Source organism: Crocuta crocuta, unplaced genomic scaffold, assembly GCF_008692635.1.
Source record: "Crocuta crocuta isolate KB4526 unplaced genomic scaffold, BGI_CrCroc_1.0 scaffold457, whole genome shotgun sequence".
Lineage (NCBI taxonomy): Eukaryota > Metazoa > Chordata > Mammalia > Carnivora > Hyaenidae > Crocuta > Crocuta crocuta.
The window spans coordinates 5,250,082-5,277,138 of record NW_027531318.1 but is presented as its reverse complement, the minus strand read 5'-3'; the positions used below and the strand labels follow the sequence as shown (position 1 = coordinate 5,277,138).

At 41.3% G+C, this 27,057-nt stretch overlaps 1 protein-coding gene across 1 annotated transcript in view; it reads right to left on the bottom strand.

Annotated features, from left to right (window-relative positions):
- Positions 1–487: 487 nt before the first annotated feature.
- The window catches only part of ZNF438 (zinc finger protein 438), a 180,394-nt gene continuing 153,824 nt past the window's right edge, over positions 488–27,057 (bottom strand). The window contains exons 5-6 of the mRNA XM_077771775.1: positions 3,148–4,963; positions 488–1,300 (exon numbers count right to left, since the gene is read on the bottom strand). Of these exons, the coding sequence (XP_077627901.1) occupies positions 682–1,300; positions 3,148–4,963 (2,435 nt within the window). The 3' untranslated portion in view covers positions 488–681. The remainder of the gene's footprint in view (positions 1,301–3,147; positions 4,964–27,057) is intronic.

Sequence of the window (27,057 nt, the reverse complement as noted above, 5' to 3'; positions counted from 1 at the left end):
TTTGATATGGAACACTACAGCTGTAAGACTTACCAACATCTAATCTTCAAGGCAACGTGCATTTAAGAAAATTGCAACAACAACAAAAAATCTAAGTCTTGGAAAGATGGATTTTAAATTGTGGTAGATGAGAGCCTTATTAAATGTACTGTTCTACAGCCTATTCAAATACACCAGAGAATTTGATAAATATCAACACTATACATGTGGCTGAGGCTGGACTGACTCTGCCACCTGGAGATTTATCGCATTTGTCGGTCTACTTAAACAGAAAACAGCTGAACAAAATGATATACACACAACGCTCAACCACGCTGAACATTATATTTGAAGAACAGCCTATAAAATCTTTTACATTTCATTCTCCAAATTTTGATCTTTTTCTTTATTCTCAAATAAAGTCTAAGACATTAATGGTTAGTACATAGACTTTTAAAATAAAACTGAATATGGTTAGAAAAATATAAATGAAGGGCTTATATATATATATATATATATATATACATACATACATATATATATATATAGTAGGAAAATAAAACTGTGTACAAAAATCACTTGTGTTCATTAATGCTGATCCTAATTAGTCTTTTATCATTAAGCACCACCATAAAAATACAGGGCTTTGAGAGAAAGAGAAAGCAAGCAAGCAACATTCTCTTTACCCCCACCCCCAAGATTTCATTTCTCAGTTTCCCCAGGAAGTCCTGTCACCCCCTGACTAGAGAGTGCATTTAAAATCATCCACAGCTTGGGAGGGTCCTCACAGCGGTGCTCCTGTTCCCAGTGCCGGAGGACTTCTTCTTTCCTTGCCATCGTCTGGGCACAGAGGACACAGTTGAAGCCTGAATGGGCCCCAAGGAGGAGGGTGTGGGGGCTGGGACCTGCGGAGCCCCGGGGGGCCACCCCCAGCGGCTCCCTGGGTCCCGCTTGCACTCCCTCTGTTTTCCTGAGTCTTTCCACATCACTGTGATGATGAAGGTACAGTTGCCTTTTTAGTTTCGGAACTGCATGTAAGTCTTCATCAGGGGGACAACGCTTGACCAGCTTCCTTCTCTCAGGATGTTGCTTCCAGAAAGGAGTGGTGTGTTTCACCAGCTCTTCCTGAGATCCTGTGCTTCCTGGGAAGATCTCCTCTTGCAGCCGGCCCTGAATTTCCTCTCCGTGAACGTAAAGTAAATGAAACTTGATTTCAGCAAAAGAGTGAGCGGTGATCTGACAGCGGCCACATTTGATTTGTAATTTGACTTCGTCTGCCTGGGTTAGGAGGAGGTCTTCTTCCAGGCTTGACTTGTTTTCCCTGGAAAGGGGGCAAGTGGTCTGCGTAAGAGTTCATGTAAAACACAACTGGAACTTCTTGTTCAGCTGCTCACATTCAGGGACCCAAAACACACACCCAGTGAGGGGAGTACGGGGAACGGGGAAACAGTATGCGGGAAGCACAAGCCACGGTGGACACTGATCATCACTCCTGCTTGGGGTCACATGGTCCTCAAGCCACCAGCATCCAGTGAAAGAGTGTTTCCCTTTCAGTCTCTTCCCCAGGGGAGCTAACTATTCTTCGGTTACCAGCTAGGTGTCCTCTACACTAGAGTCAGGTAGTACCAAGTGAGGCACACAGGGACCCGCTAGGTTCGGCCACACCACCCACTGCTGCCCTTCCTAACCTTGAGCACTGAATTCACTTGGGACAGTTTACCTACAAATCAAAATGTACTGCAGAAAACTACCGAGAAGAGAGGTTTCTTTAGGGTGGTTGCTGGATGCGTTAAGAAAAGGCACAGACATCTCTCGGTGGATAGGAACGCCTGAAGGAAAGCAGAGAAACTCTAGAAAAGCCAGGAAGACACAGGGCAAGGCATCCTAGATTTTAAAATGAAGGTGACAGCGGAAGCCAAAATTGTTGAGAACAATTAGGACAATTAAGAATGATGAAGGACAGACAGGGAATCTAGAGTTAGAAAACTTTTCATCTTCATGGTGCTGATGACGGTTCATTTCAGTGAATCTCCCTCCTCCATCCAGTGGAGAGTGGGCATACTGGGGGGCAGGGTGGGGAGAGTCCCTGGGAGACCCATTGGTCTGAGCCTTGGGTTAGACCTACGTAGCCCGCTTGTTCGTTAACGCCAGACATTAGTACCTGCACAAGGCAATGGTGACACAGGAAATGTTAATCTGGCCTGACAGGAAAACTAGAGCCCACACAGAGGGCTGGGTCTGGGACCTGAGAGTATGGTCAATATGGGGGATGTGGAGTCCCTACCATGGGTCAGACTGTATCAGGGGCAAAGAATGAGGTTTAGATATAAACAATTGTGGCCACAGTCTGGGAACATTAGTTGTAGAAGGTACCAGGAACCATATACAGTGATTCACTATTTCCTATTTCAGATGCAAGATTCCTCACTCTGTTCTCCCCAGCATGCCGCAAACTGGCGTCTGTGCTGTGGTTCACTGGGATTAGAGGAATTAAAAATCATCACTGCCCAGAAAGCATGAGAAATAAGATCACTCTTCACAGGCCCGGAGGAAGAGGTAGCGACCTCCTGAAACGTTAGTCTGAGGGATGTTCTTACAGACCCATCTTTTCTTTTCTTTTTAAAAGAATTTAAAGGGGCGCCTGGGTGGCTTAGTCGGTTAAGCGTCCGACTTTCGCTTAGGTCATGATCTCGCGGTTCATGGCTTCGAGCCCCGCGTCGGGCTCTGTGCTGACTGCCAGCTCAGAGCCTGGAGCCTGTTTCAGTCTGTGACTCCCTCTCTCTCTGACCCTCCCCTGCTCACGCTGTCTCTCTCTCTCCTAGAAATAAATAAAACATTAAAAAAAAAAAAGAATTAAAAAAAAATTGTTTTTAGTGTTTTATTTATTTTTGAGAGAGAGAGAGAAACAGCGTGAACAGGGGAGGGTCAGAGAGAGAGGGAGACAAAGAATTCAAAACAGGCTCCAGGCTCTGAGCTGTGAGCACAGAGCCGGATGAGGGGCTCCAACCCACCAATGGTGAGATTATTACCTAGTTGAAGTGGGTCGCTTAAATGACTGAGCCACCCAGGTGCCCCAAGACCCATCTTTCTGAATAGGAAATCTTGCCCTGTTCTCCAAATCCAAGCACCTCTTGCTACCAGGCCCCCCTCCCCACGGCACTCACTCACCTCTCCACCAGTCCCTCTGGCCATCGTGCTGTCAGGCATCTGTTCTTTGAAGCGTCCCCTGGCTGCCTTTCGCCAGGGGAGGGCTCCGTGCTGATGACAACCCGGTGCACTTCTTTTAGGTGGCCCAAGTAGACCCTGACATGGCCAAACACTTTTGCACAGAACTCACAGCACACGAGCTTTTTCAGACGGTTCTCGCCGTGATGGAGTTTCATGTGCGCGCTCAGGCTGCCGGAACGTACGTAGGCCTTGCGGCAGATCCGGCAGCTGTAAGGCCGCCTGTTGGTGTGTGTGTTCATGTGGTCCCGGAGGTGCTGCTTGAACTGGAAGTGGTGGTTACAGACGTGACACCTGAGCCACGGTTTCTTAATGCCCGCGGGGCCGTTTCTCAGCGCGGAGCCGGGCTTAGCGGAGGTGCCGCTGTCCTGCCTACAGCCCGGATGCTTGGGAGCGACGGGACTGCTTAACAGCACATCCTGCCCGAGGCTGCCGGGCATCGGGGGCGGCAACACGCCTGCATAAGTCAGGGGAGCCAAAGCGGACACGACAATCACAGGCTTGGGCATAATGCTGCGGTATTTTTTCAGAGCCCCTGGGTTTTGGTCATTGGATTCTTGCGGATCGGCTTTCACTCTTTCTTTACTATCTTTACACTTATTAATAACGCATTTCCTCCTTTTTCCCTGAAATGCCAAAATTTCATCCGGTACCTTTCGTCGTCTTACTCTTCTCTTTGCTGCCCCGCCGCTGAGTTTTGCTTTGGGGCTGAGATCCGGTCTGGTGGCCCCACAAAAGGTACTTTCACAGGGGCTCAGTGGAGCAGGTGTCCTGCCGAGCATGCTGGCGGCTGCAGTAGGGCCACCTGGGATGGAGGGCACTTTACCACTCGCTGCCCCGAGCCCAGGCACGGGGCCGTCTGGGAGGCTCACCTCCGGCGGGGCTCCGGACACCTCCGCTGTTCTCCCACTGCCGTAGGGCACGATGGGCAGTTTACCTCTGGGGACCGGAGAGATCAGCTGAACGGCGCTGCTGAAAACAGCTGGTGACAAAATGGTCGTGGCTTTTGCAAGATCAGCTTGTTCTCTCCGTTTTCCACTGGCAACGGCACAAGGCTTACCACAGGTTTCCTTGCTCGCCACGTTTGCTTTCCCTGGAGTCTCTGTGAGGCCCGGCTTGGCTGACGGCTCCCCTGGAGTGGACACCGTCCGGGTGGTAGGAGGGTTCAGATCTACACGGCTGCTGGTCCCTGGGGGTGGGGAGTCTCCGGGGCAACCGCGGAGGGTCAGTGCCGTGCTGCTGATGCTGGCTGGGCCTGGGTCTAGGGACTGCACTTGCTCCGATGGACCGGGTCTGTGTGGGGGTTCGGGAAGGTCAGGTGGGGAGGGGGACGTTTGGGTTTGGGCAGGAGGTATGCCACCGCCACTCTCAGAGGAGCTCGGAGCAGGTTTCTTTCTTGATCCTTTGTTATTTCTCAGGGGCTGGTATCGGGGAATAGGCAGCTTCAGGTTTTCAGGCAGCGCTAGTCTGGGCTTCTGGATTGGCTGAGCAGAGGGGACAGGCGGCAGAGCGACGAGAGAAAACGTCCCCTCCTGTCCAGCAAGCTGCATCAGAGCGTAATTTTGGGTGGGCACCCCCAGGGGCTTGGCGTTGATGGAGGGCCCGGGATTCACCTGGTCAGAGAGTGATGGTGAAGGGCACGACAGCGCTCTGGGGGTCAGGACTCTGGGCACGAGCTTCGGTGCAATGGTCCTAAAGTGACTCTTACACTGCAAACCCTTCCCACTCTGAATCGTCCCAGAAGAGATGTTTGATTCACCTGCAATGACAATGGCAATATAAAAAGTCACTCTGGTGTAACTGTCCTAATGTGGAGAGTGCATATAGGCATCATTTACTCTGCCTGCGATGTGTTCCTAGGTTCACCCCTGCCCTTCTGGGCAAATGGCTGTGTTTCTCAAGACCCAGCCTTAAAGTCAACTCCTGTCCACCTTCCCAAGAACAGATTATTCTTCACTATGGTTCCAAAGCCCCCAGGATAACATTTACCACTTGCCATAATAGTTTATCTGTTTGTGTGTCTCTCCTACTCAACACAGAGCTTCTTGAGAGCTGGACTCTTGTCTTTCCTATCCCATATTCCATGTCCATCCTCTCCACATACCTACTTCCGATTCCGGATCTCCTTTCCTGACCTCCGGAGCTGCAGAGACTGTCCTCTGGTATGTTCTGCTGTGTGTTTCATTTATTTTACAGACATGTCTTGTTTTCCCTATTGAACTTAAGTTTTGTGAAGGTAAAGCCTCAATTTAATTCAGGTCCATATTTCCCAGTGTCTCTTCAGTGGGAAACAAATGTTTCTTGTATCAAGCTCATTTCTCACTGGCTTTCTGGACACACCATCTGACCCACTGGCGGGTACAGTCTGTTTTGCACCGTGGAGGAATTCCAGACTGAATGCTAGCTTTGTTGCTGTTTCCCATGTGACTTGTGAATTTCTTCTCACACCTTTCAAACTGTTTATGTGTGCTTTTGCAATTAAATCGCCAGTATTAAAAAAGCTGATGTGACACCTTAAAAAATGTTGAATCAAAACAAAATGGTACAAAATGATAAGATACAGAGACAACATAAAAAAGGCAAGAATGACGTAAAAAGCACCTGCTACTAGGACACTAAAAGGTACAATTTTCATTGATACAGTAACCCTTCCTATTTCATATTTACTAGGTTAACTGAAGACCAAGTACAACTATTCTAAAAGAATAATTAAGGCAACATGTCAATGCACTGCTTTTAAGAGCTGAATCATCTTTTATTCCCTGAGACCTCAAGGTCCGAAGGCCTGGCTGCAGTAAAGTTTCCCTTTTCTAAGTTCTTCATTTTAGCCCAACCTTACTCCCACTCACGCTTGCTAGATAGCTACACTCTTCTAAGGACTCGCTATGACAGGCCCACATCCCCTTTCTAAAGGCTTTGGGGGCAGATGTATTTTGCAATTTACACTTTCAGATTTTAGAAAAGTAATCAGATGCATAAGCCAAATGTTATGTAGCACCCAGCAGGGTCGGCAGAGCACCCAATTTAAACCTACCACTACTTCTGTAGCAAAACATAGGCGTATTCGCAAAAAGTGGGACAAATGAAGAGTTTTTAAATTAGTCTTGCTCTGTTCAGGTTTTGCCTCTGAATGAGTTTGGTACCCAACTTTTGATCACATTTTCTGTTTCCTGAGCTTTTGAGATTCTGGAGTTGTGGATGAGGGGCCGAAGGGTGCTCTCAGGGACAGCAAGGATACACAGGTGAACAGACACAATTTCTGTCTTCAGAAGCTGGCAATCTATTTCAATCTATTGAAACAGACACAATGTTTAAATCAGCCTAAATTGTAATGTCTGAAGTTACTGAACTAACAATTTTAGCAGAAACTTGTTTCTCTTGGCAAAAATGATACTCCTCCCATAAATAAGTAGCATGGGAGGAATAAGGTTGAAATGTATACGGATCAGCTTGTTTTAGAAAGTAATCCCTCTCTGGTGAAGAAAAGGTATGTTAAAAACATGTTTCACGTGGTGGCTTGCATTGGAGTAAGAAGGAGAAAGACTAGCAGTCTGGGAAAACTCAGGTCAGGAGAACTGTGGGATCCAGGAAGCTCATGGGCGAATGAACTGGGCCTCACCTCACAACAGTCTGTTACAGATCCATCTTCTTCCTACATACTGTTTTTATCTTTTGGTTCTCTATCTAAAGACTTTAAATTTAAATGTCTTCCATTTTAAGCCCATCTTCTCATCTTTGTGGAAGAAGTGCTGAAGTCAGTTGTAACTAAATGTTACATCAGGATTGAGTTTACAGAAAGCTTCACATTATTGATAGCTTTTGGTTGCTTAAAGACAAGGCTTATTAAACACTTACATTAACAATAATAACGGTCTTGGCATCTACATGACAAATCAAGGATGAGGAAAGAAGAGAAGAGAAAATATCTACTGCATACTCCCAACTGACAGAGCACAAAAGAACCGGAAGAAAAGCTGCTTTGTCCTTGATCAGTCAGGTGACAATAATACATCACAGCACAAGACCCATCACCTCACTCATTTGTTCACAACTGTTCAATGGCTCTTCGTCGCAGAGCTAGAGCCAAAGTCCTTGCGATGAAAGGACTCATGCCCTCAGCTCCTGGGCACTCTCTGACCGACTTCCTTTGTTCGCTGCTCTCCAGCCATGGTGGCCTCTTCGTTGTGCCTTCCACGTGCCATACACCCGCTTTCTCGGTCTCTGTACCTGCTGTGCTCACCGCCAGGATGCACTTCCACCTTCCAGATAAATGCCCAGTACTTGCTGCACCGTTTCCTTCCAGTTTGGTCAAATGACTTCTTCCTGGGGAGCTCTTCTCTGACTCCCTTCATGAAATCTACCCCCATTCTGAACTTCCCCCCTCTTCTCCAGTCATAATTTTCTCTAGCACATTTGCTCCATCATACAGATTACATCATGGGCCACTGCCTTTCGTCACTGACGTGGATTTCTTGAGGGCACAGAATTTGTCTACTATGTCTCTAGGGTCCAGAACAGTATTGGGCATGTGGCAGAAATGTCATAGTAATTTGTTGAACTTGTAAGTGGTCATTAAGTGATTAATGGCTGAAATAAAGAATTCATAGACTCAGCCTAGAAAATGGTCTAAAAAGAAGAAGAAAAGAGGGCCACAATTTAAACGTGACCTTTAACATTTCCAAATTTCTAAAATTGAAAAAGAGAGGATATAGCTCCAGAAAATTTTTTTCTATTTAATTTCAGTGCTAGAATAAGAAAATTGGTTAGCACCATGATAAAACCCTTTATTTTGTTTATTTAAAAATATTTTTAAATGTTTATTTATTTTTGAGAAAGAGAGAGACAGAATGCAAGTGGGAGAGGGGCAGAGAGAGAGAGGGGGAGACACAGAATCCTAAGCAGGTTCCAGACTCTGAGCTGTCAGCACAGAGCCTGACGCGAGGCTTGAATTCACGGACTGTGAGATCATGACCTGAGCTGAAGTGGATGTCCAACTGAGTAAACCACCGAGGCACCTCTAAAACCCTGTAATATAAAGGGGATAGTTGAGGCCCTCTGACTAAGCATCTGAGGGAGTAAGCGAACAGTAAATTATGCCGCTGTTCAAGGTATAGCAATAAAATAGGTAAAATCGTCACAGAAACAAGCAAGTTCTGAAGAAGACACTGTTTTAAATAAAAAGCAGACATCCATAGAGGGGCAAAGCGGGGACAGGAGTGAAGAGAGAAGAGACAACTGGAAACGGAAAAACTGAACCGCAGAAGCAGAAGACGGTGATGTCAGCATGAAGAAGAGCAGAAATAACAAAGACCAGAAGATACAGCTGAAGCAACAACCAGTGGTCAATGTCACTTCAAAGTCTCTGAAGATTTAAGTTGGGAAGGGGCTTCCTATTTTTTATGACCAAATGTAAAAATGTAAGAAAGCAGCATTCTGACAGTTAAGGTTTCCAGAAGTGAAACTAGATATATTTTAGAGAGCCATCCAAAAGGGAGTGAGCTAATTATGATTCATTTAAAGTTAATGTGCTTTGATTGATCTTCAAACGTTTCTATGTTATAGTGGAAATAAAATCACGCAGGAAGAGCAATGGAAAAGGAGGCCGACTCTGATGCAGGAGCAAAGCAAACCCCTTGGGGTTAACTGGTTGTCCCAGCAAGGGAGAACACTGAGCAGTGAGCAGCCTGGGCAACCTGAAAGAGAGTCCTAGGTGACAGGTATGATGACTACCTAACAGAGCCAACTCTCAAGTTTGCTGCAATTCAAGAAAGTGGATCCTGGGGTAGCAAAGTTGATCAACTATCTTCATGATGAACAATGATCAACAATTACAAGATAATCACAAGAAATCTTTAGAGTGAAAGGTAAGGCCTTATTGGATCAATGTGACCTACTGATGCTGGCCTGGATCTATCAGGAAGTACAGACAAGGGTGAGGGTGTCTGCAAAGGTGGTGTTGCACCCCCTTTCCCAGAACCATTAATGATGGAGCAACAGGGAACAGAGTGATGCATTAGAAGACATGTATAAGGCAGGAGAAAGAGAGCAAGGCCCCAAAGTAGAAGAACAACCCTTAGGAATTACTTGAGTATGTCAAGCAACAGGGTACTCATAAAGTACACATCCAACCATAGAATGTAATACTACACAACAGTAAAAAAGGAGGGTAAGGTAGACTGATCTGGAATATTCTCCAAGATATGAGATGTATAGATTATTATTATTGTGTTAGATTAAAAAATAGTGAGGTACACACACAAATATATTCCTTATATGCACGGAATACCTCTGAAAAGTAAACAAAGAAACTAGCATCTATAGTGGCCTTTGGGTTGGGGGTACAGGCAACTAAGAGGTCAGGATGGGATGCATGCTTATTTTCCACTGAATACTCTCTGCGCCTGACACACAGGAGGTTCACACATATATGCTGAATGAATGCAAGGAAAATGAAGTTTCCCTTTTGAATCTGTTGTTAAAAGGGGTGCCTTTGGGGACAGTCACGGTGGGTAAGTATGTCTCTGTGCATAAATGACTGTGTCTACATTACATGCAGAGTGTCTTCTGTTTTTTATTTTCCTTGCCTATTTAGGGACAAGAATTGCTAACGATAAGGGAAGTAATCTAATAATCTGACAGGCCGTGCATAACTACCCCCCAAAGTTAAACACTGAGAAGTATTAGAGCTCATTACTTCCCAAGGACAATGAGAGTCCTGAGAATTGTTCCTGCAAACACTAGGCTCTTCAGGAGAACATGAGGCAATCTGCAATAAAGGTCAGTTATGCTAGAATAACCACAGGTTTGATTTTTTTTTCTTTTTAAAGTAGTTTGAACAATAGGAGTCCTTAGAGAAGCTGAAAATGCTGTTAAGGTTTTAAAGCTCTAAAACACTAGGATGTGTAATTGTAGGAAGTCTTTGTTGTACAGGCTTGTGTAGCTACCACAGTGGTTTGCTTCACGCACGTTTACAAGGCCTCTCCAGATGGTGTGGTCTACAAGCCCTCCCTGTCACCTACTGAATTATAGATCTCAAAGAAGTGTGCACTAAATAATGAGAGGTAGAAATTTCCAGTGACATTCGTAATTTCTGGAAATGCTGCAAAATTTCCCATAACCCAGTTAAAGAGACTCACAGGACTCTCAGGCACTAAACATGGACTTTTATTAACTGAAAACATAAAAGGCTCACTCAGTAAAATTAATTTTGTGCAATTATACAATGTGAAACTTAATATTAGGATTTTAAATATGGGCTGTTTTTACTACCTTAAGTGCATTAAAAGAAACTATTTTGAAAAGTGACATTTACAGTTGGTGAAAAACTGATAGAACTGTGGATTACAGGGAAACACGGAGGCATAGAGTCCTTATTATGGGCTGGAATGTGTGCTAGGTCTTTTAACTGAACGCTCACACAAGCTTTGAAAATATATATTATTGTCCCCTTTCTACAGATTAAGAAAAATAGGACTTGAGGACATTAAGTAATGTGCCGAAGACCACACCATGCAGATCTGTCCTTTCCGATCTGAAGCAATGACCTTTCTCTCCTTCATTCTCCCTTCAAAGAGGCTAAATTATATACAGTTTTCCTAATTAACTGCAAAATACACTGTTATCTCTGAATTTTACAGGGAGACAAAAGGAAAAATTTGAAATAGAAATGGCTTGTCCTATGGATCCCAGAGTTTCGACTGCCATTCAATAATTTTCTGAAAGCCCACTTGTTAGAATTCATGAAAAATTACTAGTTGTTTGAAGGTCAAAGCAGATTTTTTTAAAGGTGAATTTGCCCTTAACATCCACAGGCCTCTGACAAGTCCAGTAAAGTTGCCAGAGAATAGCTGTTTGCAGACAGTGCAATGTGTCCTCCTCCATCACCAGCTGAGGACCGGTCTGATGGGTTTTGGTCATAGGTAGAGAAACAGAGGGTAACGGTACTCAGTGGCAGCACTCAAGCCGGCTCGATTGCACTGACTCACATCAAGGCTGGCAGAGATGATACCGAGAGACAAGTAAGAGGGCAGGCAATTCTCTACAAGGCTGCCCACCGCTCACTCCCTCATTTCCATCAGCAGAAGCACGGCCTGCTCTGTGGCTTCTCAGTAAAGCTGTTCCCACTCATCCCATCGTTAGTTTGGGCCCAGTTCCATCACCTCATCTGTGGGACCCATGGGCCCGCTGCTGAGAGTGGTGAGCGCGCAGAGACGCGGGCCCCTGCTCTTGAAATGGGCTCCCTGGACCTAGGCTCAGAACGGAAGTCCTGCCAAAGTCTTAGCCACAAAAGAGCCAAAACTTTTAGATGCTGTTTAGGTTTTAATGTTATTAAACTGAAAGACCCTATTTTTAATTTTATTTGTTGGCATCCCTGTTCTTTCTCTCACTTGGTTTTCTAATGAGAAATGCCAGCTGGGGTTCAAACTGTTTCCCAACATGGTCTCTGGTTAAAACAAACATGGTAAAACCTGGAGAAGCAGGATATAAAAGAAATGCCTCAAAACAAGGGAGCTCGGCTTAATTTTGTTGAAAAACATATAAGCACGTTTAACCACCAGCGACCTTCTCCCCAGGGCACCGTTCAGGTGCTGCAGGGAGAGTCCATAGGAATATATGGAGCAGTGACTACACAGGGCACTGTGAAATGTGCTGGCAACAGGCACCAGTGTTTTTTTTGTGTGTGTGTCTACAGATGCAGGGTGCCATTTCTTTCTTTTCTTTTCCAGAAATAACTAATTTAATCACAATTTTGTAAATTTTTTGGCTAACATAATACCATAGTCTGCTGTGTATACATAGAATCAAACTGATTTTTTTTCTCACTTAATGATCAACTAAAGCACAGCTCTGCATCTCTGTGTTTATCTATTATCTATGCCACCTTCAGTGATCACATAGTGTCCCANCATTTGTTAAAGAGGCTGTCTTTTTTCCATTGGATATTCTTTCCTGCTTTGTCAAAGATTAGTTGGCCATCCATTTGTGGGTCCAATTCTGAGTTCTCTATTCTATTCTTTTGGTCTATGTGTCTGTTTTTATGCCAATACCATACTGTCTTGATGATGACAGCTTTGTAGGAGAGGCTAAAGTCTGGGATGGTGATGCCTACTGTTTTGGTTTTCTTCTTCAATATTACTTTGGCTATCTGGGGTCTTTTGTGGTTCCATACAAATTTTAGGACAGTTTGTTCTAGCTTTGAGAAGAATGCTGGTGCAATTTTGATTAGGATTGCATTGACTGTGTAGATTACTTTGGGTAGTAATGACATTTTAACAATATTTATTCTTCTGATCCATGAGGATGAAATGTTTTTCCACTTCTTTGTGTCTTCTTCAATTTCCTTCATAAATTTTCTATAGTTTTCATCATACAGGTCTCTTATATCTTTGGTTAGGTTTATTCCTAGGTATTTTATGGTTTTTTGTGCAATTGTGAATGGGATCAGTTTCTTAATTTCTCTTTCTGTTGCTTTATTATTGGTATATAAAAATGAAACCAATTTCTGGACGTTGGTTTTGTACCCTGCAACTTTGCTGAATTCATGGATCAGTTCTAGTAGGCTTCTGGTGGAGTCTGTCGGGTTTTCTATGTAGAGTATCATGTCATCTGCAAAAAGTGAAAGTTTGACTTCTTTGCCAATTCGGATGCCTTTTATTTCCATTTGTTGTCTGCTTGCTGATGCTAGGGCTTCCAGCACTATGTTAAACAAGAGTGGAGAGAGTGGACATCTCAGGGTGCCATTTCTAGTCCAATTATCTGTAGCAGTAAGACCTCCTGGAGTCAGTACATCTAGGACCCAGATCTCTGGCAATCTGATACCATGTGAAGGAAATAAGCACTGCCCGATCAGCTATCTTGTATCCGAGCCCACTTTTGTCCATTCTCCTTGCACAGTTCCCTGCTCTGCAAGGCTGTGCTCTTAACTAAGGCCTTCTCCTTGCCTCCTGTAACACCACCAGTGATGTCCAGGCATCCTCCTTCCAGACACGCCTTTGAGAGCTCTCTTGCCAAACAGCGAATTCACTGTTGAGCTAGCAAGAAAGGGAATTCTTGTTTTCAAAGCACCAGAGTTTCTTTATTTCCTAGCACTTATCAAAAACTTTACATGTACTATCTCATTTACTCTCCACCAAGAAGTGAGTTAGAAATTACTGGTATGTACATTTTATAGATAAAGATTTCGAAGCTGGTAAGTAGCAGTGCTGACACTTGAACGTTGGCCCAGTTGGCTCCAAGGGCTCTTTTCACTTTTACATGCTCACTGAGCTATTATGCTTGGTTAGGCCCCTATCGTGGTCTCTAGTGGAAACATGGTTCTAGGGTTCAGAGAGATGTGGTTTCAACTCCTGGCTGTGTCTCATGGCCTGGGAAAGTCACTCTCTGAGCCTAAATGTTCTCATTTACAAAAATGGGATAAGAGTAGTTTGCTGCAAAGGTTATGGACAGGATTAAAAGAAAACAGTACCCATGAAGGTGTCAGGAGACTGCCTACCACAGTAAGATGCTCAGCAGACAAGAGTTTTTCACTTTCTCTTGACAAAAAGCATGAGATTCCTGACAGTTATTTTTGGTGGGAAGTAGGAAAAAAGCACAAATCTTGAATGCGAATCATATAGAGATAGTACTGCACCCTTAAACTGATGTTTCTTTGTTGAGGTAAATGAAGGGAAGAGGGAATAAATGGCTATAATTTGTGAATAACGGTCCCACTAAAACTGTAAAGCATTTAAAAAAAAATTTTTAATGTTTTATTTCTAGGAGAGAGAGACAGCATGAGCAGGGGAGGGTCAGAGAGAGAGGGAGTGACAGACTCTGAAACAGGCTCCAGGCTCTGAGCTGGCAGTCAGCATAGAGCCCGACGCGGGGCTCGAACCCACGAACCGCGAGATCATGACCTAAGCGAAAGCCGGACGCTTAACCGACTAAGCCACCCAGGCGCCCCTGTAAAGCATTTTTTCGTGCCTTTCTCCAGCCACCTAAGACCACAGCTAGATCTTCCCTACATCTGATCTATCCTATCACTGTCTCTTACTCCCTGCCCCCCCCCTTTTTTTTAATGTTTTTTATTTTATTTCCAGGAGAGAGAGAGACAGCGTGAGCAGGGGAGGGCCAGAGAGAGAGGGAGTCACAGACTGAAACAGGCTCCAGGCTCGGAGCTGGCAGTCAGCACAGAGCCCGACGCGGGGCTCGAAGCCATGAACCGCGAGATCATGACCTAAGCGAAAGTCGGACGCTTAACCGACTAAGCCACCCAGGCGCCCCATCCCTGCCCCTAACTTTTACATCCCATTGAAAACGTGCTACTCAGATGACAGTTACAGTGAACAGGAGTTAACATATGTGCATTTTAAAGAGCTGTTTTATGGGGGCACTCCTCCCTGCTTTTGTTTATACTACTGATGCTAACTGCTGTTCTCAACCCTGGCAAGGAAGAAAGTAGCTCCCCTAGCAGACCTTTCAAGGGTGGGGGTGAGCCCAGGTCTCAGGGGCCCTGGAAGGGAAGGGGCCTAGGGGAGAACAGGGGACACTGGCCACAGCTCTGCAGAACTGTGAGAGCAATGGCCATGTAACTGTTCGATTCAGGAGGAAAAATAAATGGACTCTCACAGAGGGTATGGGCAAGTCCACCACAATTTTGAAAGCATGTTCTTGTAGATTTCAGTAATTTGACAAGGAAATCATCATGAAGAAAAAAGTTTAAGATAGAAAAAACAAGCATTCTTTATGGAAGAATTTAAAAGCCAATTACCTAAAATGTTAATGGCAATACAAGGGAAAATAATACAGTATGGTTTGTTAAGTTCAAGTAACTAATTATTCTTTTGGGGCCATATAAATCATGTCCTAAATGAAATGAAAATTTAAAAAGCGTTATGATTTAAAATACATTTTAATAATCTTCAATTTCAATGAATTTCTCCTTCATTTTAATTATCAGTCCTTTTATCAGTCCTTATTTCTGGGAGGACGTTTTGATTTCCAGTGTGTCTGATGAAAAGCAATTGAAAACTATATGAAATCTTTTCATTTTTAATACATTTAGGAATATAAAGTTATTAATCTTTTTGGCCAACAAAATGATAACATGCCCAAGGTTTTATTCATTACTACAAAACAGTCAATTTTGTATCTTTTCCCAAATCAAAGAATGACTAAATAGCATGAAAATTTAACTAAAAGCTAATGGTCTACAGGAGGAGACAAAGCAAGACAAATGGAAACTTTTGAAATGCCTTATTAACCCCATTCTCCCATTCTCTTCTTCTTCTTGTTAATGTTACTGGAATTATTAAGATTCAGTTGGGTCACATAGTTGAAATTCAGAAGACCCTGATAAATGAACCTCTTCAAGGTAAAAGCAGCAAATCATTTCATTTGATGTCCTACCGCTCACAGCATATACCTGTGCACAGTCTTTCCAGAAGATTCTGACATTTCCTGAGTCAGTTGTTTTTCAACACAATGGGTGAGCAAGGAAACATCTCCTGTGAAAGAGCTTTAGGAAGCTGTACAGATGTCTCACAGCAAGAACTCTTCCATGAACAAATTAAAAATGGGCCCCTTCTTTAAAATCTTATATTTTAATATTAGTTAGAACAGTTAAGTATCTGGGATGAGTAACAAGATGACAGTTGGTGAGGAAAATCTTTTCCTTACTGGGATAAACAGAAAGATAAGGTTTCACCATGTGAATGTGCAGTCAGTTGGAATAATTAAACCAGAACACAGGCAGAAGGTTCTTGCCTTTGGTCAAAATACCAGGATTATGAAACCAAAGTGGTAAATATCACCATGTTTCAACACCAGTATAGTTAAACGCAAAGGACTGGAATCAGAAAGATATTCTTATTTTTATACTGTGATTTCAAAAGTAGATTTACTTTATAGAGTGGGTGTTTTTAAGGAGTATGCAAACCTCTTTTTTAAAATATGAAATAATTGTTCCACTGCTTTACAGGACAGTTTTACAGATGTTTTATTTTCACTTCTGATTTATCTTCAACTCACAGTGATTTATAACCCTTTCTGCTGCAAGTTCTTCTATACCTCAGCTTTTATGTCAAACAGTTCATGATTTGTAAGTGCAAATACACAGGACTACATATTCCTTTGTCATGTGCATAATTATCCCCTAAAACTCCTGCTTGTTAAGTCTTGACTGTTACTTATTTCTCAGTCAAGATGCACCTTGAGTAACATAGAGACACCACCTATTAATACTGACACAGTGAAGAAAACTAAAAAAGAGAAAATGAAGCCCCAGGTACCCACTGGTACTGAGGTAAATGGGTTAGCAGTAGTTACCTTTGTGGGGCTGACCAGATAGGTTGTACGTTAGTTAACTAGCAAACACAGATTCTGAAATACAGCTAAGGTAATCAGAAGCTGACGTGAGCTACTAGAGAGAACGAAATCACCAGAGTTGGAAAGCTGTGGGACCACTTTGGAATCCTTTTCTTTTGAATTCTGCCTGACTTCTCCTCCCTCAACACCTTTATTGCAATGTGGAAGGCAATGACAAAGTGTGGTTGAAGGAACATGGACTCTCATCAATGCCTCAGAAACATGTAAGAGTTAACTCTCCATCTTCCCTGAAGAGATTCGGTGATTATGCAGTCCACCTGCGTTCCCTTTTCCTCAAGGCACTGCACATCTGTTTGTGTGTACCTAGGTTGTCCCTCACTCTGGAGCTGGTGTAATGGCTGACCATCCGTGGACACTACCACTATATGGTGGGTTCAGCACACAGCAGCTGTCTTTCTACAGCACCTGCCCCACCGGGCCTGACACTATACACTCCACTCCCACTGCTTACTGCCTCGTGCTGAGAAGTGCAACTGCTGTGAACACTGGGAAACATTACAGAGTTAAAGTTTCCAGTGTTGAACTGCAGACCTATTCCACAATCTTTCTCTCTCTCTCTTTTTAATCCCTAACAGACTCCCTTAAGTTTCCCACTGGGGCCAGTTCAGTTTCTCTCATTGCTTTTCCAAGGCTCTCTCTACCCAACCCCCACCTTATTCCTGTCACTCCTGCCAGTGATTTTCGGCACTGACTTTGGAGTGGAATGAATGTCTTTATTCCCCCACAATTTGTATGTTGAAATCTTAATGCCCCAGTGTAATGGTATTAAAAGGTGGATCCTTTGGGAGGTAAACAGGTCATAAAGGTGGAACCCTTATGAACAGGATTACTGTCTATAAAAGAGACCCCATAGAATTCTCTTGACTTCTTTCTGCCATGTGAGGATATAATGATAAGATGGCAGTTTGCAACTAGAAGGGGCTATAAATATGTGACCCCAAAATATGCTACTTTGGCAAATGGATTATTTTGAGCTGAATGTAATCAAGATCCAAAAGACTCCAGAAAAACTTTTACCTCTCCTTAACTACCTAAGAGAATTTTGCAAGGGTGTCTGGGTTAGAGAGAGAGCTATTACCAGAGAGAACTTTTATCTGAATGTCCCATCTGTATGGCAGGGCAAATATCTAATTACCAAACATCTGCTCTTCTTATCATCCTATGAGTTACCATCCTTCCCTTTGGAGCCCCAGGCCCCCACCCTGTTCCTTAGCTCAGGGTGGCCTATAAGCCTCAACTGTGCAGCTTGTTTTGTGGTCTCATTGTCTTTGTGGGGCCTCCATTCATACATAATTAAATTTGTTTTTCACCTGTCCTATGTTAATTTGATTACTGGATCAGCCAAAGAACCAAAAAGGGTAGAGGAAAAAATTTTCCTCCCCAACAGCTGTTACCAGAATCTGACCATGCTGGCACCTTGGTCTTGTACTTTCAGCCTCCAGAACTAAATTTATGAGAAATAAATTTCTGAGAAATAAATTTCTGAGAAATAAATTTCTGAGAAATAAATTTATGTTGTTTATAATAAGCCACGTATTCTATGGTACTTTGCTATAGCAGCCTGGAGTGACTAAGACCTCATGGAAAGAAAGAGAAGTCATCAAGTAGGAACTCATTTGCTGTTCCTTCTTTCTCTTTCTAAACTCTCATATGTTAATTCTATAACATAAATAAATTTACCTATTCTGGGGTAACGGGAAGAAGAGAGAAACACTGTCACTCTAAATATACAACTCACCCACCTCAAGTCCTGAGACACTAAAATGTGAAAAAATGTGCCTTTTAGAATAAGGAAATGGGAATATTCCCAATCTTGTTCTGTGTCTCATGCTTCTCTCCACACCGTTCATGCTGGCTCAGGGATCCTCCACCATCAGTGAGCTTCCAGTCTTCCCTGACTCCTATCTAGAAGTACCTGCTCAGCAACATGCAGTCACCTGCTGTTTTCTTCTCTGCTTTGACTGTCCTTCATTATACTGCAATTCTATTATCTGTTTCCTCCTGCTAGAATATAAGTTCCAAGAAAGCAGGAGCTTATTTTGTTCACTGCTAGGACCTCAGTCCCTAAAGCCATATCTGGTTCATGGTAGTCACACAATATGTTATTTACTAAGTGAGTGTACTGTCTACATCAACTGTATTGTCTTGCTTTCTCCTTTGCTTTTGCTGAACACAAAAATATAAAATTCAAAATGCCAATAAAGTTTATTTGGGCTCTATCTCCTCTTCAAGCTACTGCCCTATCTCCTTTTTTTCTTCATGAGAAAATTTAATAGTAGTTAGTATTGTCTCTACTCCTCAACTTCTATCTATCCCTCAATCCCCTACACCCTAAATTCCATTGTGAAGTACTAAAATGTCCTTCTGTCAAGGGTCAGATTGGATGCTTAATCTATTATATCTCATTTAAGCCACCACCAACTCTTAATATTAACATTTCCAATCTACAGACATGGAAACTGAATAATTCCTATAAGGGCACAAAGGTGGTAAGTGAAAGTTAGATTTGAACCCAGGACTGTCTAGCACCAAAAATGTTCCCCTTACATTCCAACAAATTAAACTTATCCATTCATATGTCAGTCTCCCCCCGTGGCTGCTGAGTGCCACATAATACATCTCTATGTTGAGAAAATAAAGGTCTTTTCTAACTAGCCTTTTCTAATCAGAGAGTGTAACTGTCAAGAGAGTGAGCTTTCAATTTTTTTAAAATGTTTATTCATTTTTGAGAGACAGTGAGTGGGAGAGGGTCAGAGAGAGAGAGAGGTAGACACAAAATCTGAAGTAGGCTCCAGGCTCTGAACTGTCAGCACAGAGCCTGATGTGGGGTTCGAACCCATGAACCATGAGATCATGACCTGAGCCAAAGTCAAATGGTTAACCAACTGAGCCACTCAGGTGCCCAGTGAGCTTTCTTTTTTAATAGGAATCCATAGCATTGTTGTTTGGGAGGCAGTTAATATACAGAGTGATTTCCTTCACAGTGACCTGGGTGTTACAAGCTAGGCTCTTGCACTGGTAGCCTTCTTTTACAGAACTTCAAGCAGGCTCACACCAAAATAACTTTTTTAAAACAACGATTACACAGGGGCGCCTGGGTGGCTCAGTCGGTTAAGCATCTGACTTCGGCTCAGGTCATGCTCTCATGGTTCGTGGGTTCGAGCCCCGCGTTGGGCTCTGTGCTGACAGCTAGCTCAGAGCCTGGAGCCTGTTTCAGATTCTGTGTCTCCCTCTCTCTCTGACCCTCCCCTGCTCACACTGTCTCTCTCTCTCAGAAATAAATAAAACATTAAAAAATTTAAAAAAAAACGATTACACAACAAATTTAATGACACTTTTTGTGATGTGCAAAAATGAAGAAAAATTTATTTATAATTTTAGAAATAATATACATTTTCTAATTGCATACCACCTGCTTCTAAAACTGGAGTAACTGAAACACATTGGGACTGAATGAAAAAGTTCAAAAATGCTGAATTTCTGAATTCCTCGTGTGGCAAGTCCTACTCCTTTTTAATAAACTTGATCAAACATCAGTGCTGTGGCCTATGGTTTGGATTAGGGGAATTTTCCATTTTTTGGTGGGGTGCAGGGAGAGGGAGTTCCTCAGGGAAAAGCAAACAAATTCCATTACGTGTAAGAAGGAGAGCAGAGGTCTGGCTTTGGTTCTTCCTTTTGCTACTGGAAAAGGTCTGAGCAAGATAATAATCTTTATTGTCCTTTAGTTGCTCTCTTTAACAAGAAAGGATTACACTGGACCATCAGTTCTCAAAGTGTGGTCTGCGAATCCAGGGAAGGGTCCCGACACTCTCTTCTCATATAAACAGTAAGCTGTCATTTGCCTTTTCTGATGTGTTGACCTCCACATACGCTGTAGTGATAGGGCAAAGGAGAGAATTAGGTAAAACCGCTCTGCACCTGAGCCCGAATTCAGGCAGCGGCAGCAAACTGTCTACTTAGCCATATTCTTTGCCAACAGACTAATGACACCACAGAAGCAGTCCAAAATTTTAGTTTTACAAAAACGATGATCCTTACGTGCCTTTTTACAATTCTGTGTGATGAAATGGTTCATACTCGTAGAGCACTTCAGCTGCACATGGAAGGAAGACGGTTGCCTTGAGGAAACACACTTGTGCCACTTAGTTGTGAAGCTGAACTAGTGGCTTTTGCCATGGAATACTGTTTTTACTTGAAAGAATATCTGACAGACACATGTTGAAAGGGCATGGTCAAACTTAGGTATCTGGCAGACATTTTCTTGAAAGTGAACTGACAGAGCTTGTCACTATAAGAAGAAAAAACATTTGACGGTAACTGTTGACAGTGACAAAAATCATTCTGTCAAGTGGCAGTTAGAATTTGGGAAAAGTTGAATCTATCACCAGGAGGCTGAAGCTTCCAAATGCTTCAAGATTTTTCAGAGGAGACTGGTGCTTCCATTAACAGACAGGACTTCTAGAATACTGGATAAAAGGATGTATAGAAGATCTACAAACTCAAGAAATGCCCCCCCGCCCCCCAAATACCCAATACATGGCGTTACACAGATGGGTAAAAGACTCAAGCCTAAGACTAAAAAGCAACAGAATACAAGAAGTACCTTGGCATGGTTTCAAATTCCACATCACAACTAAACTTCAAGGGGTTACCTGATTGGTTTAAAGTCAGTTATAGTTAGTAGATACATTTTGGTGTTGTAGCAAAGAAAAACATACACAATTATCTGAAAAAGCTATTAGTATGTTCCACTGTAAAGCTAGATTTTTTTTACAAACACTTCAACATAAAGGACATATCACAACATACCTAATGTAGAACTGGATATGAAACTCTGACATTTTTAATGAAGCTGGACTTTAAACACATTTAAACAAAAGTCAATGCTAGTCTTCTCACTATAGTTTCTAATTACATAAAATATGTCATTTACGTTAAGCTGTAATGATTCTTTTAAAATGAATTCACAAATATATATATTTTCAGTTTATAATCTCAAATATGATAAATACCAATGTATAATATAATGGACATAAACAAATGTTCTTTAGAGTCCTCAAAGTTTTATGAGTATAAAGGGATCTTGAAACTAAAAAGTTTGAGAACTGCTGAACTAGATGAAATCTAACATCCCAGCTCTTTTGAGATTCTATGATTTTCTTTTGTTGTGTGTGTGAATGAGAACAGAAGATAAAATCTGGAAATGTCTAGCTTCTGGCAGTTTTTACTTCCTTCATTGTTGTTTCCAATGAGAATGTAATATGGCAGATCTATAGGACAGAGATTTGAAAACAAAGCATTTAAAGGTAATTTATCCTAATAAAAATATCAGTTGTAATTTAAATACCAGTAGTTGGAAATGCTAGAATACAGATTAAATAATAAAATGCTTGACAAAAATCTTACAAAGGTGTAACACTTCAGAAGTTTATTTTACCTAATTTGAATTTATATTCATGGAATATCTCATAAATCATTTAAACTAATGGTATTTGTGCTTCCCCCTAGTTTTACGAAATGTCATCATGAGATTTTCTTGGTAATATAAAATCATTTTACATTATTTTATTGAAATAAAACTAATAAGTTTTTGTTTCTCGTGTAAGTTGAAATTTCTATAAACACTTTTAGGATTTTGGTGCCAATTAATTTACAGATAAACAGTATGTTTATTCTATTAAAGCATTAAAAGATTTATGCATTTTTCTTGTTAATAGTATTAGACCTAACAAACATGAAATGACTAGCCTATATTTCTGGCTTGCATAGCATCCTAAATACCTCTGTCAAACTTCTTTGCTTTTATCCCTGCTCAACTCATCATACCAACCATCTGCATAAATAAAGATGTAAGCATCTGCTATATGGCAAATGGTCTCAGGGGCAGATGTTTCCACCCTTGTGTTCATGTCACTGAGGCTGGATACATTATTTGAACAGATGTACACAATCTGAAAGTGTTGTGTCCCTCAGTGAAATGTCTCCAACTGCTTTCTATCAAAGAACATAAATGCTATTTGCACCTGCATTTATGTTAATAATATAAAGGCAGCAGGGGTTCTGACAAAGTGGAATGTGATGCTATGAAATATATTTGCATGGTTAATTGGAGTTTCTGAGAGACTCTGCTGCCAAATGGCCACACTGACATTGATACATGCCCGAGCAGACTATCTGATTAGTAGCCTGCTTGTTAAGCAGGTGGAAATATGGCTATTTCAAACAACAAAAATACTCATAACCTCATTTACTAATAAGAATATTCCAAACTCTAGCATTTTATCTCAAAATAGGAAAGTAACTTCCATTATAATGTCTACCTGTTAAGTTTTAGGCCACCCAGGTCATTTCCATTTTGTTCTATGAGGAGATTTCTGTAGGTATGCGTGTGTTTTCCATTTGTATTTCTGTCAACAGCATAACATACTGTTAATCCATAGTGGTGTTTTGCAGAGATTATTATACTGGAAAGTTCCAATAGCTAACATTAAGTAGTTAACCAAAACCAGCTTGAAAATGGTCTGCAACATAAAATGCTACCAAAAGTCCAAGAACAGCATTTACACTACTAGCTAAGATCAAAATGTTTCCATATGAATGTCACATATCTGGAAACAAAACATTTTGGTAATATGTAGGGAATGTTCCCCCCTCCCCTTTAATAATGAGGTCACAAAGCCATGTTAACCACTAAACGCAAAGCATAAAATTATAGTGGTTCTCCTTGCTACTGTGCATTAAATGTGACGGCTGAAGAGCTAAACCATTTGTGATAATAGTTGTATTCATAGGTTTACTGAGCTAAGAACTTGTGGTTTCTTGAAAATAATATATTTATTACTTTATTACCTTGACACTGATAATCTCANAGTTTTGAGAAGTATGCTGGTGCAATTTTGATTGGGATTGCATTGAATGTGTAGAGTGCTTTAGGTAGTAATGACATCTTAACTATATTTATTCTTCCTATCCATGAGCATGGAATGTTTTTCCATTTCTTTGTGTCTTCTTCAATTTCCTTCATAAGTTTTCTATAGTTTTCATCATACAGATCTCTTGTATCCTTGGTTAGGTTTATTCCGAGGTATTTTATGGTTTTTTGTACTTTGCACAAAATTCTTATCTCTGAGTTAAATGTTACCCAAAGTAACATTCTGCAAATTACTCTGAGATATGTTGTGCTTTAAAAGAGTTTAAAAGGTGCATTCGTATACAGTTGATCATTTGCAGACTCTGTATGTGCAAATTCGCCTGATCGCTACAATTTATTTGCAGTCCCCAAATCCATACCAATGACACTTTCACAGCCATTTCTGAACATGCACAGGCAAAAAAAATTGAGTCACTTCATGTGCACATTCTCAGCAGTGGCTGATGCTCTGTCTTGTTTCAGCTCTACCCTTACAATGACAAGTGTCATTTTCGTGGTCTACACTGTCACTTTCTTCTTCTTTTTTTTCCCCCTTTGGGTGGTGATTTCACTGTGTAAATAGCCCTCAAGTGTAGTGCTGCTGTGCTGTCCAGTGTGCATAAATGTAAGAAGACGATGATGTGCCTTGCAGAAAAAATGCATGTGTTACATAAGCTTTGTCCAGGCAAGAGTTATAATACTGTGTCTGTGAGTTTCAGGTTAAGGACTCAGCATAAAACTACTGTCTGTATCAAAGGTTAATGAAAATGTGTTGTGACCAGAGGCTCGCAGGAACCCCAACTCTGTGGAGCAGCAGCTCAGTATTAGCCAATTCAGTGCTCTTGGTGACTTTATAGAACGTGACAATTGTGAATGATGGGAATCAGCTGTACTTATCTCATTTGGCTGTTCTAGAGCAAGAATTAATATTCCCATTTGCAAGATGAAGAGACTTAGGCTTACTGATTTAGACAAGATCACAGAGCCTAAAAAGAAGGGGGAAAGGGAAAAAAAGAGCTCAACGTTCCAGCTCTTAGTTGACTATTCAAATACATTTCAATCTTTCACCAGATTGAGAGAGAAAGAAAAGAGGGGAGAGGGAAAGAAATGACAAAAATGGGACAGAAGCTTAAGAAGCAGCTTTAATACCATGTTGGAAAGAGTCAAACTGTAGTTAGATAATAAGATAATAGACCATTTTTAGGTTAAACCCTCATAGAAAACAAACTGTTCTAATAGGCTTTACTGAAATGGAGCCGTAACAGTCGAGCTTAGTTTGGGTTTCCTTTCTCCCCCTGTGCTCTTTGCTCATGGCCTCTCCAAAGGCAATAAATACTTGTTAAATGAACACACAGACTTGGGAACTCCACCTTGGTGTCTCATCAAGAAGCAAAGCTTAAAATGTTTTCATAGCATCTAAGTCATATGATTTTTTTGAAGTTGAGTTTAAAGCATTTTCAACAAAATTTAATGTATATGAGAAGCCACTACATGCCAAAGTGCTTTCAAGGCTGCCAAAGACAAAAATTCATCAACAAGTTTATAAAGAGCTTGGTATTAGGAGTCTAAAATAAGATCATTTTTCTAAACTTAAAAGAAATATGAGTATTCACTAGGTTCCCCAAGTGTTCCTTGTGTTCTAACATGCTATAGTCACTAATACCAGAATGTTTATGTCTGGTTGTAAGTATATATTTTTTAAGTCTTTATATTTTTATAATTACCTTAAAAGTATTTTATTAAATCAGAAAATCCAAGGTTGTTTTTAATTTTCAGATCCAAATCTCAATTCACATGATACACAGTAATGGCTATGAACTGCCGTTAAATACTATACAGGTGTTGAAAATTAGTAGGGGTTGACAGTGCATATTGAACTAACTGCAGTGGTTCCAACAGGGGTCATTAAGACCCCTTTGCCTCAAAGCATCTGCTGTGTTCTCACCCTACTTTATTATTAGTCTCACGGAATAAAAATAGCACTCACAATTTGAAAATTATCTTTAAACAATGCAAACGTGTTACGACGGAGCTGAGAAAAGTGTTAGGAGACCCGTATAAGAAGATCTTTCTACTTGCAGCAGACTTGCCTAGTAAATGGCAAAACTAAGAATTTTGAATGATTCCAGTAAAACTGACCCTCCCTGGGCACAAATGAAGACTCTTTCCTGTCCAATGAACAGTAGGACTTGTTTTAACCAATTATGTGGACACTTAAAATTCATCCTGCCTTCTCCAAGGTGTAAACTTCAATCCTTAATTGGCATCACCACAGTGAACTGCTTTCTAGCACATGGCAAACATAAACTGTCCCTGTGAGGGACCCATTTGGCAAAACTGCACCTTTGTATGAGTTTCCTTATCTGGCAAGTAAGTAAATTCCTGTGCATTTTCAATCACTGCAGTGGTTTTGTCTGTCAACAAATTTAAAGTAGAAGTTACAACAACCGTAGTTGGCCTTTTCCTGTTGTTTTCGTGCCTATTTTCCCCACCAAAACATGGTTTATTACTTGCTACCATTTGCTGTTTTCTAACACAAAATACCTGTCCTTATATTTCTATTATCTTATTGTTGAAAACACGCAACAAAAAAGATTTCTATTATTTTCTAATATTTCTAAATATTTCTATTTTTTTAGCAAACAAAAAATCAGAAAGTTATGGGAAAATCATATCCTACCCCCAAATCCTGAAAGCATGAGAAGATAGAAAATCGTAATGAAGTAAGTCTAATGAACTTCTGGAGATTCTATAATACCTTCACACCGAAAGGAATAATGGTGACACTAAATTATAATGGAAAAGCTTTTAATACAGTACAAATTATCATTAGAGTAATACTACAATATTAAATGACTTTATCCAAAATTAGAAAACATTTAAATAGAAGGCACTAGAATTTCTAATTAGTTTCCTCTAGCTCTTTCCCAGCTTTAAATCTATATCCTTTGATCCCTCAATTCCACTTGGTTGTCTTCTACTCACGTGTTAATGTCCTGAACAAATGTCATCTCCTTTGCTGTGTTTCCTGACCAAAGCGTCAGCCTCAAACCTTCTGGCCTAACCAAGTGTCCCTTCATCCATGTTCTCAAAGTATGTCATACTCACTTCCAGTATGTAATTTGTCACACATTATTCTAGTTAATTACATACATGTCTGCTCTTCTAATAGGATTTTGTGTTTTGTAAAAGCACAGGATGTCTGATCTATCTTTGGGTCTCTCTGATCTTTGGATCTGACATGATTCCTAGGTATTACATTGGTGATCATTAAATCTGCTTCCACCACTGAAATAATAGGAGGTAGTATGTGCTACACTGGATTTTCTTAAGCCCCACAACTCTGCCCCAAATCTCATACATTAATATGTATAATATATGTGCATGTGTGTTTACAAGTCTGAAATTTAAAAGTTCCATACTTTATAGGTAGTCATCAATGGTGTGTTAAATAAATTACTCAACATTTAATTAATGACACGTGCCCAGCACATTTCCTCATGTCACATAATTGATTATATTTGATGACAAAAATACAAACGAATATGTTTGATCAGAGAAGAAAAAAGAGGAATGAT